Source organism: Rhipicephalus microplus, chromosome 6, assembly GCF_043290135.1.
Source record: "Rhipicephalus microplus isolate Deutch F79 chromosome 6, USDA_Rmic, whole genome shotgun sequence".
NCBI classification, from domain to species: Eukaryota; Metazoa; Arthropoda; class Arachnida; order Ixodida; family Ixodidae; genus Rhipicephalus; species Rhipicephalus microplus.
The window spans coordinates 170629392-170649713 of NC_134705.1; the positions used below are offsets into that span (position 1 = coordinate 170629392).

General features: G+C 42.6%; 1 protein-coding gene across 3 annotated transcripts in view; it reads left to right on the forward strand.

Moving 5' to 3' along the window:
- The first annotated feature begins 3334 nt into the window (after window positions 1–3334).
- LOC119167167 (amblin-like) overlaps window positions 3335–20322 on the forward strand; it is a 63023-nt gene continuing 46035 nt past the window's right edge. For all 3 annotated transcript variants that reach the window (XM_075865610.1, XM_075865613.1, XM_075865611.1), the window contains exons 1-2: window positions 3335–3554; window positions 18264–18335. In XM_075865610.1, the coding sequence (XP_075721725.1) occupies window positions 3500–3554; window positions 18264–18335 (127 nt within the window). In that variant the 5' untranslated portion in view covers window positions 3335–3499. The remainder of the gene's footprint in view (window positions 3555–18263; window positions 18336–20322) is intronic.

Below are 20322 nucleotides of genomic sequence, written 5' to 3' on the forward strand. Positions count from 1 at the left end.
ACTTCAGCCCTGTGCCAGCAGGGAAGAGCTCTGTTTGATCGACAGGTTCCTGGAGCGCCGTCTCGACTTCCCTTTCGCTACCTTCTGGACACCACATTGTAATATCATCAGCGTAAAGCATATGGCTGATGCCCTTCACATACAAGAGAAAAGTATACTTGTCTGACGAGTTTAAGAGCCACATAACATCGAATTCGTTTTAGTGAGCCAACTGACCGTGCAACCTCAGTTTGAACTTTATTTATTTGCTCAGTCCAGCTTAGATTTTTCTGAAACGTAACACCAAAAAAGAATAGCTTGTCACATGTATAAGTTGCAATCCATTGTAAAAAAGCTTCACAGCGTGTACAGAATTCTCGCATCATTATTTGCTTGTGAAGTCTAGCTGCTACTATGAAAGATTTTGTAGGTGTAATATTGATAGATGATTGACGCCGCTTTCGCTAGTGCATTTTTCGTGTTATGCCTCTAAACCCAGAAATCCATACTAATCACACCTGATATAGGTGATTAGGTTCTAGGGATTTGAATTCACTTAATGCTTTCGATTCACCGGATGCCGTAAGCGCACTGCAGCTCGACAAAGAGTCTATTATTATTACGACGGAATTTCTTGATGTTGGCAGTTTTCGAGGGGCCAATACTACAGCTGAAACTTCGCAATAAAGATAGGTGTAAAATCTAGAACTGGAAGAGAGGACCCGTCTAGAACAGCACAGAGTATACTAATGCTGCTTTTTTCATTGTTCTGTGAAGCATACATCGCAATGATGGCCTTTGCTTGCAGCAGGTATTCTTGTAAAGAAGTTCTTAACATATTACTCGGTATGTGTTTAGCAGTATTAGAGAAAATGTCATTAAAGTTTACTTGGAGAGAATTTGTCGAGCTACGAATTGAAAGATCCTTCCTAATTTGCGTGGACAGTGGATTGATAACAGACTGTAAAAAGTTTACTTGAAGTTTGTGAGATCTAGGTAAATGATGATAAAAAATAAACCAGGTTGGCTAATAAAACAACTTTGCATCATTTTTTGTGGTGAGCCTTTTCTTTCTCTCGCGCACGCAATTAGCGAGTCATGAGACGCCATAAAGTTCTTCATTTATGACGGTACATAAAAGGACAACTATTAGAAAAAAAATTCAATCTCTTGCCTTGCACGGTGAATGCACGACATCGCTGCCGCTTCCGTTTGTGACGTCTTATTTAAAAAAAAATTGTTAGCTGTTAGTCGTCCCCTCAATACGTAGATGGGTATCTAGCAACTGGATACATGGGTTTCTGTGGGAGCTTCGCTATACTCGGAAACAACTTTCTGTGGCAATGAAGGCAAGGCTACGTGGGCAGAGCTACTGCAACAGTACTCCTCCACGAAGTAGTCAGGTTCGGATCGCGTTTCGAATGACAGCTGCGTTCATGTAATCCTACTGCATTCAAGTCCATACACCTGCGTACACAGCCATTTGTGAGATAAATTCGACACAAGCTCCTTCATCGAGTCATCAGAATAGCCGGAGGGTGACGTGCGTTCCCCTACAGTCGAAGACGCCATTTTGGCTGTGAGGTACACGCAAAACGTGCGACGTTTTCAGACGCACGTAAAGGCGAAATGGCTCTTCAGAAAGCAAAAACAAACAATGGTACCCCCTCGGCACGTGAAGCCTCTCTTTATAAACGGCATCTTGTAGAAAATATTGCTCTTCCTTTTTTATTACATTCGCGTGCGAAACACGGGCGCATTCGTGACACTATATTCTACAGCGGTGGCACATGCCCACTTTGGCTCCGTAGCCTTCCCTTCATTTTCACAGAAAGCTGTCCCCCAGTACGCCAATTCATATATACCTTGACTCGACTGTACAGTTCGAAGACCGCTAGACGCAGAGAACCATACAAGTTATTTTTTACAGTGTGATGGTAGCAAGAACAAATATGAGGCCAGTTTTTCTCACCGCTCTACCACTTCTTGCACCCAAGGAGCACGCCTTCCATTATCTATGGTCAAGCGTGTTTACACCGTAAACTAGATTGGAGTTAAATAAAAATAGACACGTGTGCTGTAAATTTTTGTCGACTTCGCGTGTTGCACTTATCATAATTTTGGCTAGGTGCAAGTTCCCTGAGAGTAAATTAGCACAAATGGCAGCTCTTCCCAGTCTAAAAAAAAAAAAAGAAAACCGACAGGAATTTGCGTGTCATGCTCACAGCACGATCACAGCAAAGGCTGGAAGAGTGGCCTTTCAGAGTCTTCTTTAAACACTCTTTGGGTAACTGCTACAGTCACACACACATGGTACCCACTACGCCATAAGTCATTCTAATTTCTGTGTAATAAAAAGGCATTCACTATGCTGGCCTTCTTCATTCTTCAATGAAGTGTGGTACCCGCTACAGACTTGCAAAAAAATTTGTAATTTTTTTATGATGTGACCAACGAAGATGGAGATTTATGCCTAAAAATTTTGCAGTCATTCGGCCACCTACTCAACGACTCACATTGGGTGACGTTTGGCCTGTCTTTTTCTGTTCTAAAACACTTCATTTTCCATAATAATGCGATTCCTTTCATGACATCAAGCCTGCCTAAGGCAAGTTTGCGACGCAGTTTCAAGCACTGGCGTAGTCTTATGGTCGAATACTGTACTGGCATGCCGGAGATCTGCGTTACAGACAGACAGACAGACAGACAGACAGACAGACAGACAGACAGACAGACAGACAGACAGACAGACAGACAGACAGACAGACAGACAGACAGACAGACAGACAGACAGACCGACCGACCGACCGACCGACCGACCGACCGACCGACTGATTCACGGTTTGCGATAGAACCTTCCGAAGCTTCGCCCTACTCAACATCATTCGCTTCATGGGTATGCTGCATTTTTTGTTGTTCTTTTAAACTTGTAAAGCATTTAGCAAAGAATAGAAGGTCGTCAATATCTTCAAAGAACTTCAGCTTCATAAAATAATTAACTACCTGTATACAACCAGTAACTTGAACAAGTTGCATTCGTTCATGGGGTCTGACAGATGTATTGTCACAAGGAACAGACTCACAAACAGCTGGCGCCGTGTCGCAGACATGAAATGTGTGACTGTACGAACAAAATGGTAAAAGCGTCTGACCTTGAGCTTGTTGGTACACATTTAAAGTTAACAAAAAGATGGCGTGATCGCAACAACAAAGACACAGAACAAACAGGACAGAGTGCTTCGTCTGTCTCTTCCTTGTTGTTTTCTCGCTTTTTTTCATTGGAACAATACCGCTTCTTTGACAATGCTAGATAAAGTTCTCAGTAACAGTGACTGCATTCGCGTGCACAGACAGTTGTCCTATGAACCTTGCTACACAATGAAGTATCGCTGTTTTAATACAAGAAGCAGTGCCACGTCACCGTTCAAGCGTTGTTACGGTAAAATATTCGTCTTAATTCTTCAGTGCCACGCTGCAAGGTCGAACGCGCACTTCGCCTAAAAAACTAAAGGGCCTCGAAATGGGAGTTCTGTTCCAGTGTCATGCTCTGGTCATGTGCCTTACCATCGTTTCTAGTGAGTAGCCCCTCTAACATTTATATATGAAATGAAAACTTTCAATCTTAATTCAATCGAATGCACGTGACGTGTCCGTTTATTAGGAATTCAATGCTGTACCCTTCTTATTTTTTTATTTTTTCGTGCTTGTCGTTCCATTTCTTCTATAGAAGTTCATATTAGTCTCCTCAGCTGTGGAGGAATGCCCGTCGCTATCATTCTATCTACAAGCCCTTCAGTTCATAAGGCATAGCTCGAACATAGTTTTACATGAACCCTGACTCTCTTTTTCTTCCATTTGTTCTCGTATTCATCTTTTCTCTAGTTATTTAAATATCTTGCTGCTTTGTTTGTACGAATTAGTTGTATTCTTTTTTGTTATCATCACCGCAATGCCTCATATGTGTTTATTGTAATCATTTTTTTGTATGCACTTGTACCCACTCCTGCTAAAGGTCAGAAGATCAGACCAGCAGTATTGTAATAAATAAATAAACATATAAATAAATAAATTGATAAATGAGAAGTAAATAAATAAATGTATGGTAATTGGTATGACCTTACTTTAATCGTAGTCAGTTTAATTGATTTTCAAATGAACAACTCGTTTGATATGTCTGAGATTTATGCCCCACAGGAAAGGAAAACAGTAGCAGATTGTGATGTGTATAGAGAAGCTTAGGAAATGGAGGCTCGCAACAATCCTTTTGCAGCCCGAAATATCCAAGTGCCCATGGATCAATGCGCAAAATTTTATTTAAAACCTGCATGTCAGCGGCCATGCCTAGGCCGCCCGGGTGGTCATGGTAAAGTTTGGCCGTTCCACCACTTCGCGGGCAAGTTGGACAGCTTAAATTTGGTCTCCTAGTTTTGAGCTTGCTAGAGCGTCCAGTCAACGCGTCTTAAGATGGTCCGGGTTTCGGTGATCGAAAAACTCTGTAGTGTGTGAGAATTTCCAAAAAAAAATGTGTTCTATGCATGCGCATTCGTGTTTACATAGGATACAGCCAGCGTAGGGGAATTGACAAGTTGTCAGAAAAAAAAGAATAAAATTTTTTAACTGCCCGAGCACTTCAAGTTGATATTAGTTCGTGGGGTGTGCGTATACGTCGAGCTGTTTATTTTTTGTTACCATATGAGCAGTTGGGCATTCAGGTTAGCTTAATTAGTGGAGCTTCTATTTCAAAAAGGCTTGGGTTCTGGGTTCAATCGACGGACCAGGAAATCTTCAGTTGCTAAGAGGGTTTTTTTTTTTTTGCTGAAGATTCGTACTTATTTTCTTGTGACATCATGCTGCAAATGGGTGGTTGTCAGTTACTCCTATCAACACTTCCATCACTTTACGTGATTCGTCAGAACCTATTTGTCATATGGAAGCTTTGGCGTAACTTTACGTCAAGAGGCCATTGCTTAAAGATCGTGAATATGAAACTAGAAACAGGAAATGATAATCTTCAGTTTTTGACCACACACACAACAAAATTGAGAAACTTTACCTCATTTATGGAAATCGATGTCACGCGAAGGCGTAGGTGGTTTTATCGAACCAAAGCAAGCTTTGTTTTGTCACTTTGAGTTAAGCATTAGCAGTTGGACTGACTTAGCGCAGTTTGAATATAAATACGAGTATATCGTGATCAAGCCCTTAGCAAAGAAATATTTTTGGGAGGAGGCGAGGAAAGGGAATGAGAGCACATGCTGAAGGCCTTGACTGTTTGAGGAAGGCAACTATTTCGAGAAAATAGCAACTATTTAAAAAAAGCAACAGTTTGAGTGGGGTAGAGATAGCTCCTATGGGCTTCGTCCAATCTAAGTACAATATCTGGGTTTAATTGGGCACGTCGACTTCGCTGATGCTCAAGGAATATACCATGGCGCGACTTGACATGGGTACATACTAACCTGAATAATAGATATTCATTTTTAGGTGTGCAGCATCTTTTGGTTTAGCTCAATATGGTGTGTGGCGTTACCACGCTTACTGCACATGGGCGTTCGCTCGCCCTCTCTTTCCTTTCTTACATTCTGCCTTTCTGCCTCGCAACGCCGACTCAGGCAGCGTCTGCTCACAAATCTCTTCATTGAAAAAAAAAACGACTGCTCGTGCTGCACAACCGTTCACTGCCCCCCCCCCCCCCCCCCGCACATATAGGCAGTGCATCTAGACTTCCACGGTGGGAGACATCTGTTGTGCGTTTTTCAACAATGAAAATTCCCAGAACGTAGTGTATCTGAAAGCCCACTGCAGGTATTTGTGTCCATTCGGCATCTTCTGCATCTCATTGCCCATCAGCAGCGATTAGCGTGTTCTAGTAGGAAACACTAATAAGCAGCTGTGTGCTTGGAGCCTTCCTCTTGTTTCTCTGCTGCGCCACACCACGATGAGCACTGGTATCGACTCCGCCGCCAGTGTTAGCACCAGCACAAGGAAGGAAGGAAGGAACAGGAGGGAAAGGAAAGGCATGGATATTAACCAGTCTGGAGCGACCGGTATGCTACCCTACACTGGGGATAGGGATGAGGGAGTTTGAAAGATGGAAAAAAACTGAGAGAAAAGGGAGCTCGCACACGCGTTGCGTTCACAAATCCTGATGACTTGGAACATGTTGACGCACACTAATTGGCGAAAGTCCGAAAAGACGTAGTTTTAGTCAACTGGAGTTGCCCTGAATGATAGATGCTTCCTTGACTTCTTGGAAATGACGGTGATCGTTAGCCATATTTCAACTCGAGTGATTCAAGTTGCTTCGAGCAGACGTTGTCCTCATTTCCAACAAGATCTCCCGGAGGGCATCCATGAGAGAACGAAGCATAGTTATGACTTTGCCATCTTTCTTATGTGTGTCATCAGTGGTTGATGAAGACCCCTGAGAGAGCGCGGTCTGCTGACGTTTTAGGGTTAGCGGATGACTTCGAAGAATGGTCCATTGCTCTGTACAGATAGTCCTCTCTGAAGCCTTCTTTGAATTAGTAGGTCCTGTTGCGGCTTGAATTAATGGTGCAGCAGTAGAGGTGGCGCTGTCGTTTTGAGCTTGCGCTGTCTTTGACGTCGAACGATGGCACCGACGCCACTGCTGACACCGGACTGTTTCGGCACCATCTCTGTGGGTCGAATTGTGTGGGACCATTTGTTTAAATACTGCGCGCTCCTTCTTAATTCGAGAGCAGTCTTTCAATGAGGCAGTGTGTGAGCCATTACAGTTACCGCAATTAAGAAATGTGGACTGACACGCATCTTCTGAATGGTGCTCTAAGCACCGGGGAAACCGTAGTGAGTTCGGGCATACGGCCTTGACGTGACCTAGTTTAAAGCACTGGTGGCATTGGAGTGGCTTTCGCACAAAAGGCCGAACAGGATAACGAAAATATCCGACTATGACATGGGATGGTGAGAAATCGTCTTTGACGACCAGTTTCACTCAGCGTGACTTCCGAAGGCGGTGTACCTGAGTGATTACAGTACCCTCATTTGCCGGTTTGATGGGGGTAGGCAAGTCAGCGTCGGGAATCTACGTCGTATATCACACCAGCTATGGATGAGTTCTCAATCGGTGTAAAGGGCCGCACTTTGATGCCCCTAGCTCAGTCACTTGTTTGAGTGGTCCAAGCGCATTCACGTGGAATACGTCTATGGCGAGTATATTTTTTGCCTATTTCCTCTGATTTCCTTGATTTCATTAGGTACCACGCATTCCAAAAAAGCGGAGTGTGCTTGCCTGTTCAGCAATCGCAGGTTTCCTGATGACTCTTCTGGCTCAAAGATGACGACGTGTGGCCAGCGTTCATGCCTTGACTTCATAGTCGCTGTACTCGCAGAGGTGGGCGAGGCTGCGTTGACGATCTTCCTCTTCGCCCTCTTGCTCCAGGCATGAATGAAATCAACTTCGGATGAGTCGTCTTTCGAGGAGTACAGCTCTGTGTCCTCGCTGTCACTGAGTGAAGTTCCTCTCTTCCTCGCGGTGGCCAGCCGAGATGACTGGTGGCCAGGCGGTCCTCCGGAAGGCCCCGCGTTCATGGTCGCAAGACGCGGAGCCGAGGCACCATACAACACTGAAGGTTTCAGCAAAAAAAATTGGAGAGCACAGAGAGAAGCGCTTGGATACCCGAACATTTCGTCGTCTTCTTCCTAATCAGCGCCAGCACAAGCTCTAAATCAAGTACACCATCTTCCACTCAAAGAAACCATCTGCTGCTTCGGCCCCTTATGTCATTCTCTTCAGCGGGAGATTGTGTAACTTTTTCAATATGAACAATGCGGTATGGTGCGATGATGTGCAAGTCATAAACAGCAGTTTTTTTTCGTATTATACAGGGGAGCAACATTTGCCCATTGGTTGGCGAGGCATAGAACCAAGTGTATAATGTCTTTTTTTACATTGTCACCAGCGCCTATAGCCAACACTGCAACCAGAGTTGACGTTGTCGCATTATCATACCCTTATAAGATATTTTCATAAACAGTTTCAGATTCTGGCGAACCTCTGTATATGGATATTTTTTACTGCCATGCTGACTATGTGGTTTAGATTGCGGCTCCAAATCCGATTTTAAATTCTCGAGCCATCCCGCTCATATCTCGCTATCAGACAATGCTACCGATGCCTATCCCGCATTCCCTATGACACAAGCTTTATTACGTGAATTGGTTGGTTGTAACTTTATTAGATTGTCCTGCAGGCTTTTCGGCCACCCAGGCTGAGGTATCTCACAATGGGACGTTGAGATCGTGTCTCAGCGCCGCCTCTCGCACCTGCAGGACGGACCTGAGTTAATTGAGAAGGCCGTAGCCGCACATAGAAGCCCCTGATTCCAGCAATATCATCTTGCAACTCAACTCGTTACTGTTTTGGGCATCGCATTACCATAGCATGCGTTTGACTGTAGCAGTTTCTTGTTTGCATAACTTACAAGTGCAGTTCTGTGTACTTATATATTGTGCCTTTTAGGGTAAATGGATTCCGGAAGGTCATTGTTTCTTTGTTAGCGAGAGGGTCACTACTGGTCTTTTGTTTAGATCTTCATGCGGTGGTGGGAATGTTCGTCTGGCCTGTTGATACGTATTTGTGAAATCATTTGATCTTGTTAGTTTATATCGTTTGGCTTGGGGTCCCACTTGAAAGGTCATCCGGGTGCGGTCAATGACCTCTCACGCTCTGCGGTGGGCTACCTAGCTAAGGTTCAGAGGAGTCTTGTCCTCCGTGTTGAGATTAGACATGAGTAATCCTTGAAGCTGCGTCTTCTGTTTGAGCTGTTGATGAGTTTGGGCATAGTGTGGATTCCGGCGAAGTTTCTTATACGGCAACCTGGGAGTCACCCAAGATGGTGTCACAGTCCGTCATTCAAATGGCCAGGTCTTTTGGCTACCTCATCAGCTTTCTCTGCATGTTGGGCTACAGTGCTACACACGTTTTTGGTTTCGGAGTTAGCATCTATCGTTACTGCGAAGAAGCGTCAACCATTGGTGCATTCTGCAGCGTGAAGGAAGCGCGCATCCATTTTCCTGCGATAGGATCAGAGGTGCGCTTTGGCTCTAGCTAGTCTACGACCTTTGTTTAAGTCCGGGTGGACGTTTCAGGGGATGGCTGCAACGTCTACTGTTTGTGGGACTATCTTGGACATTTTCTTTTTGTTCCACTGTTCGATATATAACGTGTGGCCTATTTGAGTGAGGATGTATCGGACCACATAGAGTTTTTCCAAGTTTTTCAAACTGAGACAAGTGTTGTGCTTGAGTGACCTCATCAACTGTGTTGGGCAGTCCTAGCTGGAGGAGAAAGTCTGTTCTGGTGGAGTACGGAAGGCCAAGGGCAGTTTCGAACGTTCTATCTCTTTCCTTTCTATTATTCTCCTTTTTCCCAACCCCAAGTGTAGGGTAGCCAACCGAGCCAAGCTTGGTTAACCTCCCTGCCTTTCCTCTCTATTTATCTCTCTCTCTCTTCAAGTGAGGGCCTTATTATTGTTTATTTTACCAGTAAAAAAGTTGTGGAAAGCTGCCACGTAGGCAATATGGCTGATGGCGAAACAGTGGATGAGTTACACGGCGCTTTACTCTCCCATGCCCCTTTTCTTGTTTTTGATCTGCCGGATCACGCGCACGGCGTAGCTAATATTGATTGCAACTTTGTTGATAGTCTCACCATTAACTCTAAGCGCCTCAACCAGCATGTTAGGACCTTTCTCTTGCGTACTTTTGGAAAATATCGCTGCCACATTCTTTGTGGGAATTTTCATTTCATCGTTTTTCTTTCTGGTCCACCGTATCCCTTGAGAGGTCTCTCTATGAGAGTGGGACGGTAGAACAAGAGGTCTTATTTACTAGGGAAGCATTATAGGCTTGTTTTCGCGAGAAAGTCTTCTAGCTTGCGAACCCGCCTCGAAGCTTGTTCTCGATGAGGCCGTCGCTTCTGTCGCTTGTCCAGATGATGATGTTGTCCACGTAGATGGTTGGGTGGAAGCCTTTCACTACTTGTAGCTGCCACAAAAACTCGAACGTCATGAGATTGAAAAGTACGCGGAGAAGATGGAGCACTGCAGCATTTCCTCAGTGCTGATATTCAGTTTTTAAATATGAAACGACTTATGGCAGACATCCATCTCATACGTGCGGCGTGACCCTCCTTACTGCGCGGTCACAACAGCTGCACGAAGCACTGTGAAAACGCGCTCACGCACTACCGCGTTCTGGCCTATGTAAATAAGTGGCTGTGTAAGAGGCTGTGACCACTCCCCCTTACACTCTCTGCAATCACGTGATGGCTTCGGGGGACAAAATTCTGCAGTTGCGTGATGAACGCACGTGCCCCGCGTGGCGCTCCAGTCAGCCCACGTGGTTTGGTCGAAAAAGAGTTCAGGACGAGTAACAGAAAAATAAACTACAGTGACCTGATGATATGCTCCACTTGAGAGGACGCCTTGACATCGGGCAAGGTGCCCGTGAAAAACGGAACTTTAAGTCGACCGATGTGCTGCTTCGCATGCTACTCATAGTTTTCTTCAGTAAGAGTTGCTGAAATCTTCGAGTAGCCATGGAATGGAGTCACTAAAGGAGCTTATTGTTTCATGATCCCCCCCCCCCCAAATGTTTATATTCGACCAGTACGAGCCAAGTTACAAAGGTTATTTACACACTCAAATTGCATTCACTCTTCTCCCGTCTCGACAAAAGCGCTGTATACTAAGCAGGGAGGGATGGCACAGGGGAAAAAAATACGTCATGAGTGCTTGCGTACCTAGCGAATTTTACGTGCGAAGCATTTCATTGCGGACTGCAGGCACTTTCATCTATCTATCTATCTATCTATCTATCTATCTATCTATCTATCTATCTATCTATCTATCTATCTATCTATCTATCTATCTATCTATCTACCTATCTATCTATCTATCTAACCGCTAACGTTTGGGTGCTCTCTTGGTTTGACGAATATGACGCGCTGGTCAAGACATGTATAATGTCACAGCCCCGTCGCGTACGTCAAACACTTCCTGCCAGAGAGTGGCACATACCCCGCGGGCGGGTATGTGCCACAGGCGATCGACACTTTGTATCTACCCAGGAGCGACAAGAACACACATGGAAAATTTCATTGCGCAAGCATTAAGAAATATTCGACATCGGTATAGCGTCCACGTGGCGAATGCAAAGAATAAACGTCAAGGTCCCTTCTGGAATCGAACCTAAGCATCCTGGCACGCCGAATATCTGGATTTGATTTCGGCTTCGAATCTGATTTTAAGCAACTTGCCCCAGAGTTAAGCCAGGTCTCAGAGCTACTTTTCAAATAGACGCTAATCTTCGCGAAACATCAATAGTGGTTGTAGTGCTGCCTACCCAATTTTATAAATATTACATATGTTCTCCTTTGACACAGCCATCACGTCGGGTTAACCTCGATTGTGATATGTCTGTGTGGTGAAGTTGATTTAAATGGCAGTGTCCAGGGCCAGCATCCTCGCGAGCATTAGCGCTTCAGGGCAGCTTCTGAGTTTGCTAATACGCATGTTCCAGTTAGCATCGTTGCGCAAGTGGTTACATAAACTTCTGCAACTTTTCAACATATGTCTCCGCGTGCAACATTTGTACATATATTTACCGTTATTTCATGACCTGTCGTTCAATTAAAAATTGCAAAATGGTCCTTTTCCCTTTGTATGCTTCGCATAACGTCAATTCCCAGGTACGTTGGATCTGCCGAATTTTTCGTACATACCTTTACCGCCACTTGCTAACGTTCAGCTGAACAAAAAAAAAAACTGACAATACGGTCACTTTTCATCCACGTGCTTCACAAAACATTCATTTCTAAGGCACGTAAGATCTGCCAAATTCACGTGCTTTTTTTAATACGTAAGTTCTCAACACAATCGCGTGTGCACGCGTGTACATGTCTCGGCCTCCCGTGGCGGCTTCAGCAATGACCAAGCGTGTCATGCTCAAATCAGCCAATGGCTGACACAGTGGCTATGATGAGTGATTTTGGACCTTCTAGGGTCATTTCTCGAAGAAATTTAAAGTAATTTTCAGCTGTCTTTGACAACTTATTTTGTGTTTTAGACTGTGTGCTGAGCTGGAATAATTGGCTTGCGTGTTCTGGGGCCTCCATATCAACTGGTGGCGTTTTCTGCCCGTTCACAAAAGTGTTCGAGGGCCCCCTTGAGTGTAACGCACTGGATTTCAATATAAGGTGAATGTGAGAGGGAGAGGCATAAATTTAGTTTAACAGATAGAATAAGAAGGTTGCTGGTATACGACGTCTCCACTGCAAGCACAGGACAGTCTTAATTGACCGTACAGCGGGAAGGCTTCCAGTAGGCGCAGTCACAATGACGTGGATGATGTGTCATTCAAAATTGTGTATGCATTCCTGAGTGTGTAATGTTATCCATAAGTCTTATTACACTATAGTATTTCTCCAAGTTTTTATTTACATGCCGTCCTTTGACTGCTTTCTCAAGAAGCGTTTGAATGCTATTAGGGTATCTTTAACGTACGGTAGTAACATAAGAATAAAGTGGACTTTATTACAAAACAATGGATATTTTCAACCCAACCTTCCTGTTAAAACGCACTGTGTTCTAAAAACAAAATAAAATTTCTCGTACTGATCCTAATATTATTTTTCTCCTACGCCGGAGCACATTTTTTAATATTTATGCGTCAAGAAAAACGATCTCATTACGTGTGAATGCCCTCGATTCTCGCAGAAATTGGGAAATGAAGTAGGTGCTCTGCTAGAGTCTTCTAATGAAAGTTACGTCATAGCAATACAAATGTCCCAGTTCGGCACATACGCTACGCATTCATAGATCATTTTTCCCTGACACTCTTTTCATGTCATACCAATGCCTGTCATACTCTGTATTTAACGTGTTGAAAAACTAAATATAAGATAAGATAAGATAAGAAGTTTATTCAGACAGTCATGGTCTGGGATGAAGGGGCTAAAGGAAGATGCAACTGCCTGACAAAGGCCCCCCTACCTATACATTGCTCAGGGGGGGAAAACCGCGGTACATGCGCAAATACAGGTAACAAGAAAAGGCAAAAAAACAAAACAAAAAAGAACAGGCACACAGGCGATCAAAACACAATAGGTAGAATAGTTACCTTCGGTACACACTAATGATGCGTGACATGAAAATGTTTATACAAGCCCTGATGATGATCAATGTTACAAAAAGGTATAGAACAAAATAGGAAAAAATCAAAAGACAGCAAATGCACAATATAAAGAGAAGATTAGGAGCTAAACAAGAGGTAATCTTTAACTTTTTTCTGTAGGCTGTATGTCAAACAGTTGTCTTGGATAATTTTGGCGCTTTCTCGATTATTATTCAGAAAATGTGGCATTAAATAGGCTAGTGTTTGAGTACCATTTTTAGTTCGGAACATAGGTGTTCTGAGTCTATTTTGCCTTAGGTGATATTGTGAATGTACAGATAACGATGATGAGGACAGGATTTGGGGGTCATGCAAAATTTGCCTATGCGTATGCATTGCAAGTCTTAGTTGGGATAGCTGATCTATTCTGAGTATATTAAGCTTTGAAAAGGATGGCGCTGTGTGGTCATTTCGCTTAAGGTTTTCAATGCAACGGACAGCTCTTTTTTGTAAAATTAACAATCTATCAAAATTTGTTTGAGTAGTGGTACCCCAGATTAGGAGACAGTATTGCAAATGAGAGTGAACGAGGGCATAATATAACTGCAGTTTTAACCATTTAGGCCTCAAGGAGCTAACTTTATACAGTATTGAAATTGACCTGCCCATATTTGCATGAACTTTATTTACATGAGGGGTCCAGCTCATATTCTGTTCAAAAACAACACGTAGAAATTTATAACTAGGAATCTCTTCGATAGCGCAGTTTTGAAATATTCTACAGGCATTATGATCGTCAGGCTTATTACGGCTCTTGAAAATAATATATTTAGTTTTTTTTAGATTAAGTTGAAGTTGGTTTAGATGCAACTAGTGTAAAAGTTCAGTTAGCCATCTATTAGCTACATTTTGAAGTTCAAGTAGATGTTTACTTGAAAAAAAAGTACTCGTTTCGTCAGCATAGAGAATTATGTCAGGAGTTCGCGGTATGTTCACAATATCATTTATGTAAAGGAGAAAGAATAAAGGTCCCAGAATGGAACTTTGCGGAACGCCATATTTTATTGGCTGAGATTGAGAACAGTAGCCATTTAGACTAGTGAATTGTACCCTGTCAGATAAGTAACTGCGGATCAAATTTAATACGATACCTCTAATACCGTAGTAAGAGAGTTTGTGAAACAAAATGAAATGCTTTATGGAATCAAACGCCTTTTTGAAGTATAAAAATATTGCAAGAGTATATTGCTTATGATCCATGTTAATAAGTAATTTTTCTTTAATATCCAAGAGTGCCATTTCAGTTGATTTCTTTTCACGGAACCCGAACGGTTGCCTTGCAAGCATTTGATGGTCACCAAGAAACTTCATTAGTCGCGATTTTAATTTATATTCTAAAACTTTGGAAAATAAAGGTAGCACGGAAATAGGCCGGTAGTTATTCAAGTCGCCGTGAGAGCCACCTTTGTGGATGACTACCACCTTAGCTATCTTCATGCTATCAGGAAAAATACCAGTGGCAAAAGCTTTATTGCAGATATGCTGTAGTGGGCCACACAGTAATTCGGTGACATGCTTATTTGGTTCTACCCTAATGTCATCGTAACTAGTGGCAGTATTTTTATTTAAAGACTTCAAGTACGTAAGTATTTCTACTTGACTACAGGGAGTCAAGAAATAGAGTTCGCAGAGAAAGAAGAAATGTATTTTTGGCAGTCGTTTGCTGCGTCCCTTGTCTGAGCTGCTGCACCTGAGGTTCAGAAATGATTATTAAATTTATCCGCCAGACGAGCTTCTCTAAACTCAACACCGTCAATTGTTAATGCTGAAGGAAGAGAACCTTTTGTTGTTCCTATGAGTGTACGTACCGAGTTCCATGCTTTTCTTGGATTGAAAGAGACCTCTGCAAATCGAGCCTGATAATACTGAATACGGCCTCTCTTCAAATCAGAGTTTAATTTGTTGCGAACTTCTTTATATTCATGTAATATAGATATGTCGCTTATCCTAATGAAGTTATGGTATAGTTTATCTCGTTCTCTGATTTTGTTGTAAAGACCTCAGTTATTCCATGGTTTTCTAGACTTTCCGTGCTTTTTAGAGTATTGTAGTGGGAAGGCAGCATCATAACAGCGCTTTACATGTTGCAGGAACAGGTCATGCGATATGTTAGGGTTTCGCTCACTGTAGATAATCTCCCAGTCGAAACTCTCAATACTAGCATGAAATGCTGACAAGGCATTGGTATTGAAAGAGCGATATGGAACAGGAGCATCGTTAACACTATTTTTTCTTTCTTCATCGTTAACACTATTTTTTCTTTCTTAGCTGCAGGAAAAAAACAGAATATGGACAAGTGATCGCTCAGATCAGTTGTTAGCACACCAGCACTAACGTCGTTTCTATCATAATTAGTTATACATAGGTCTAGCATAGTTTCACTTTCCGCTGTTATTCTGGTAGGCAAACTTATAAAGTTTCTACACGAAAATGATTTGATTACATCTAAAAATTGTCTACTTTGTAAAGTAAGAAGTAACAAATCAATATTAGATTAGATTTGTGGGATTTAACGTCCCAAAACCCTCATATGATTATGAGAGACGCCGTAGTGGAGGGCTCCGGAAATTTGGACCACCTGGGGTTCTTTAACATGCACCCAAATCTGAGTACACGGGCCTACAACATTTCCGCCTCCATCAGAAATGCAGCCGCCGCAGCCGGGATTAACAAATCAATATTAATATCACCTACAGGCACAATATGAAAACTTCTCAAGGACGCATATTCAAGCATCGAAGTTATAAAACACAGATATTCTTGAATATCCCCTGATGGGGGCCGATAAACTGTGACAATCAGGGACATTACACATTGAACGGCAATGGATTCATAATGTGTGCTGACACAACTAAATTCGGGAAGCACGGCATATGAAACATCTTTTTGTATATATAGCGACACACCACCACCCCTAGAATCGGTCTATGCACGCTTTCATGCTTGTATCCTTCGATGAACACTACATCGGACGTGCAAGAGTACCAAGTCTCAGTGAAGGCCAAAAAATCGAACGTATGATCTAAAGAATCAAACAGCACATCAGTTTGCTTGTTTCTCATACTACGTATGTTTAAATGAAATATCGACATTCTGTCCGGCTCCTTAAAAGAAGGGCCCTGCACAATTGATTTAAAAGTTTGAGCGTCATGATATATGGCTTCATGGAAGATAGCTATTGAGGGGGATAACTGAAAATTGAAGTAACGTAAGTGATAGAAGACACGCTTCAACGAATCTTATCTAGGTCGCTTTCGCTGTCTATGCGCAACGCCCGATCACCAGGCACCTTGCGCACAAACAATTTGCTGAATTTTTGCCACGCGAACTGATAATGGTATTCCTCTGCCTTCGCCTTCATTAGCCAGAGAAGTGTCTTGTTCTGTGGCGTCAGATTGTCAAGGAAATACACGTTAGAGCTAGCAGTTTTTAATTCGACCTTCTTAGCCATCCACTGGTCACGTGTTGCTCGTTACACAAAACGAACAAGCACAACGGGAACTTTGCCGGTTTTTGGTGGAAGTCTGTGTATGCCTTCGACTTCAGAGCTCATCAGTTCAGGAAGGGTAAGCTTAACAGCTAAGTTATTGGGCTTACCGAGCAAATTTTCATTCTGGGTGACAGGCATGCCGAAAATTTCAATATTTTGGCGTCTACTGTATTGCTCTAAAGCATTAACCTGCTTTTGCAGCTCATGGACGTTCTTAGTGGTGTCGGACAACTGGGCAGAATGCACCCGTTTTTTGAGGACTGCTATTTCAGCTGATTGCTTTTGCATTTCAACGAGCACCGCATCATATTGATCAGACAAATGCTGAACTGACAGCTTCAATTTGTCAACTGTATCTTTTACTTTCATTGGTGCATCCACCTTTCTCTGTATGCCTGGTATTTGGGCCAGCTTCCTATTAATTTCGATCAGTACTTTCTCGAACGACGAATTAAGCTCCCCTGTGTGGCTCTTATCGCCACGTGCACTTCGGGCCGCCGAAACCAGGCATGTCTGGCACTTCCATGTTTTCTTTGTGGCATCATCTTTTTTGAAGGTCGTTTTGCTCATTCCCGAGCATGCTCCCAGGTGATAGCCATATTTGCATTCAGAGCAGGTTGGATATGAGCCGCTCTCTAAAAGAGGCTCATTACAGACTAAGCAGGCATCAGACTCAGACATCTCGAACTGAGCATAATCACAGATTCAACAGTACCAGTGGTCACAAAAAGGAAGCTACTATGATCAGAAAATTTTTGCAACAGCGGTGGCGGCGGTGGCAAACAGCGTCAAATTAGGGAAATGTGAATACAGTTTACACCAACCTGCAAAGTCAGACAGGAGCAGTTAGTGATGAGCCACTGTTCCGTAGCCGCCACCGCTGAGCAAATGGTCCTCCGGTGTCTGGGTTGTGCCTTTTGAAGGTGCGTCTCGATGACGTAGTTCACAAAGGGGGCGTTGTCGATTCTTGATATGGACCCGGGACTCTTGATATGGCATCGAAGAAGGTAAGGTGGCAGCAGGCGCCGATCCGCAAACACGCTTTTACCGGGGCTGCAAAGTCAGACAGGAGCAGTTAGTGACGAGGCACTGTTCCGTAGCTGCCACCGCTGAGCAAAAAAAAAAAAAAAACATAGAGACTTCATTTCTTTTCTTGTATGACATATGCCTTTCTTTCTGCCAGACAGTTTTTTTTAAATAAGGTATACGGCCCAATCAGCAGGAATCAGAAGACAAAGCTTAAACACGAGTGTTACAATGTCATCTTAAAATCAATCTATAAGAAATACGTCAGATATGCGATTAATTAGTTTATAATATGGAATATTTTCGAACATACTAAGTCTAAACAAACCGCAACCAATAATACGCTTCATTTGTTTACTTTAGCTCAGTATTGTTTCGAATCTGAAAAGCACGAACCTAAGCACCTTGCCACTAAGTGTGCACTAGCTTCATTATCATGCCTGAGTCCTCTAAAGTACTTCGAATCTCTTGCCAAAGATTTATTATTGTCGGTAATATTTCTCTGTGTGCGAGGTTTTTTTTTCTAATTTAAGGCTGGTCTCATTTGCAGGCTTAACCAGCAATTCAGTGCAGCACCAAAACGGAGATAATACGGATTCCTCCAGAGGTATTGGTAAGCAAGGTATAGTATGAGAAATGCTTTAATCCTTCTGTAATACCAAACCACTAGTAAGCAGTCAATATAAGAACAGGCATTTTCACAGCCTTGACAGATTCGCCCTGAAGAAGTGACGTGAGCATGGTCCAAAAGATTTCCACCAACCATGAATAGCAGAGGTGGATTCAAATTCGATTTATGTAATGCCGGCAGATGATTTTACCGTAGCTTCGGTTGGCATAATTCTAATGAATTCTCCTGCATGTGTCGCAAGGGTCAGTGCACACACACTACTTAATTTCTGTTTTTTGGTGGCCCAATTTATTACTATTATAGCAAAACTATTTGCGTGACGAAGCGCTATGTCATGTACAAAAATCTTAGAACAAATGTGGGTTTCCTTTGCTACCCATAAATATTTCATTGTTCACAAGGTAAGGTAACTTAATTACAAAACCTAAAGGGGACACTTCTTCACCTGTCACAAAAGCTGCCGATTGGTAGTACAGGTTCCTGAACACGCACGAGCTAAGCACTATAGCACAAGACATGACCTGTAATCAGCAGTAAGTTTTCAAAATTCCTAAGAACTTATTCTTATTGCCTTCTACAAATTATTCTCAATACCTAAAAACCTGTACCGTATACCCGAACTTACGGTCGTCTACTGGCGAATATTTCTAGCTGAATGGTTGACGAAGCCACCGCGGAAGAACGCCCCGTGCCCAATCGCAATCACACTGAATGTAAGGCACACGGTTTGAAGTAAAAAAAAAGAAAATTGGTCTAAGGTTAAGACGCGCACATTAATTAGCTTCTTTCTACAGTCGGTGCGAAAATTAGCTTCCACGCACTCGTCGGTAAGAGAAAAAGATAGCAATAGCAGCAAAAGACAAATAGCTCCACTCGTATCTTGACAGATTCGTGTTTGTTGCTGTTGTTTATGGCAGTGGGCTCGCATACCAATAAATACATTAGAAGAAGCCATTACATGGTTAGAAAAGTATCGCAAGCCCTCGTTAAACTTGGAGATAAGCAGATGCATTTTCATAAATGTGCTCTTCTGGTGTTCTTGGGTAAATTCTTAGGTTGTCGATAGGACTTCATGCCTTCCCCACCATTGATATTGCCCTACCTATCTCATTTCTCAAAAAAGAGTGAACTCAGACTAACTACAACAAATAAGGAAGAAAGGAAAATAAAAGGAAAAAAATTGGCAGACAGGTTAACCAGCCTATAGGCAGCCGGTTTGCTACTCTGCGCATGGGAGGGGGATGGGGGAAATTAAATATAGAGAGGAGAGAGGGAAGAAAAATAAACACAGCACAATGGGCGGCACACTCGCACACACTCTGTCATAGTACAGTCTTGTGTTTCGTGGTGTGTGACACTGCTGTTACAGCGGCTTGTTCAAGTCCGTAGGAATGAGTGTGAGTAATTAGATAATATAGGCTAAGGGAGTAAGCCATTATTATTAGCTGAGCAAACAACTAGCTGTTGCCGACCTTCATTTCAAATGAACAATTTCTTGTCTCATCAATTTGCAAAGTTCATAGACAAGATTAGCGCAGATAATAAAGTGGTAGATTGGCGAGTTCGATTTTTGTTAAAGTTTAAAAAAGCTGGGAAAGTTATGGCTAATGTCAAATACGTTTGCATATTTTTTTTTTGTATTCTTAACAGACAAAAGCGACATAAAGCTCATTTTGAGTCCACAGTTGGTGCGTGCAAATAGGAAAAGGGGTGTCCAAGTTCCTCAGGCTCAACAGCTACTTCTTATTGGGGCATGTGTAACTTATTACGGTGATTAGTAATTATTAACTAGTATACCATAAGGTGGCATGTGTACCCCTGTATAAAGTCTTACAGGAAAATATATATCTTGGTTGTCATTACAGCTTATATTGTGTATATTGGTACACATGAGATCAAATTCACGATAAATAAATTTGCTAAGCCCTCTATTGCATAGTGTGTCAAATTAGGCACTTACCAATTAACACTTTTATTG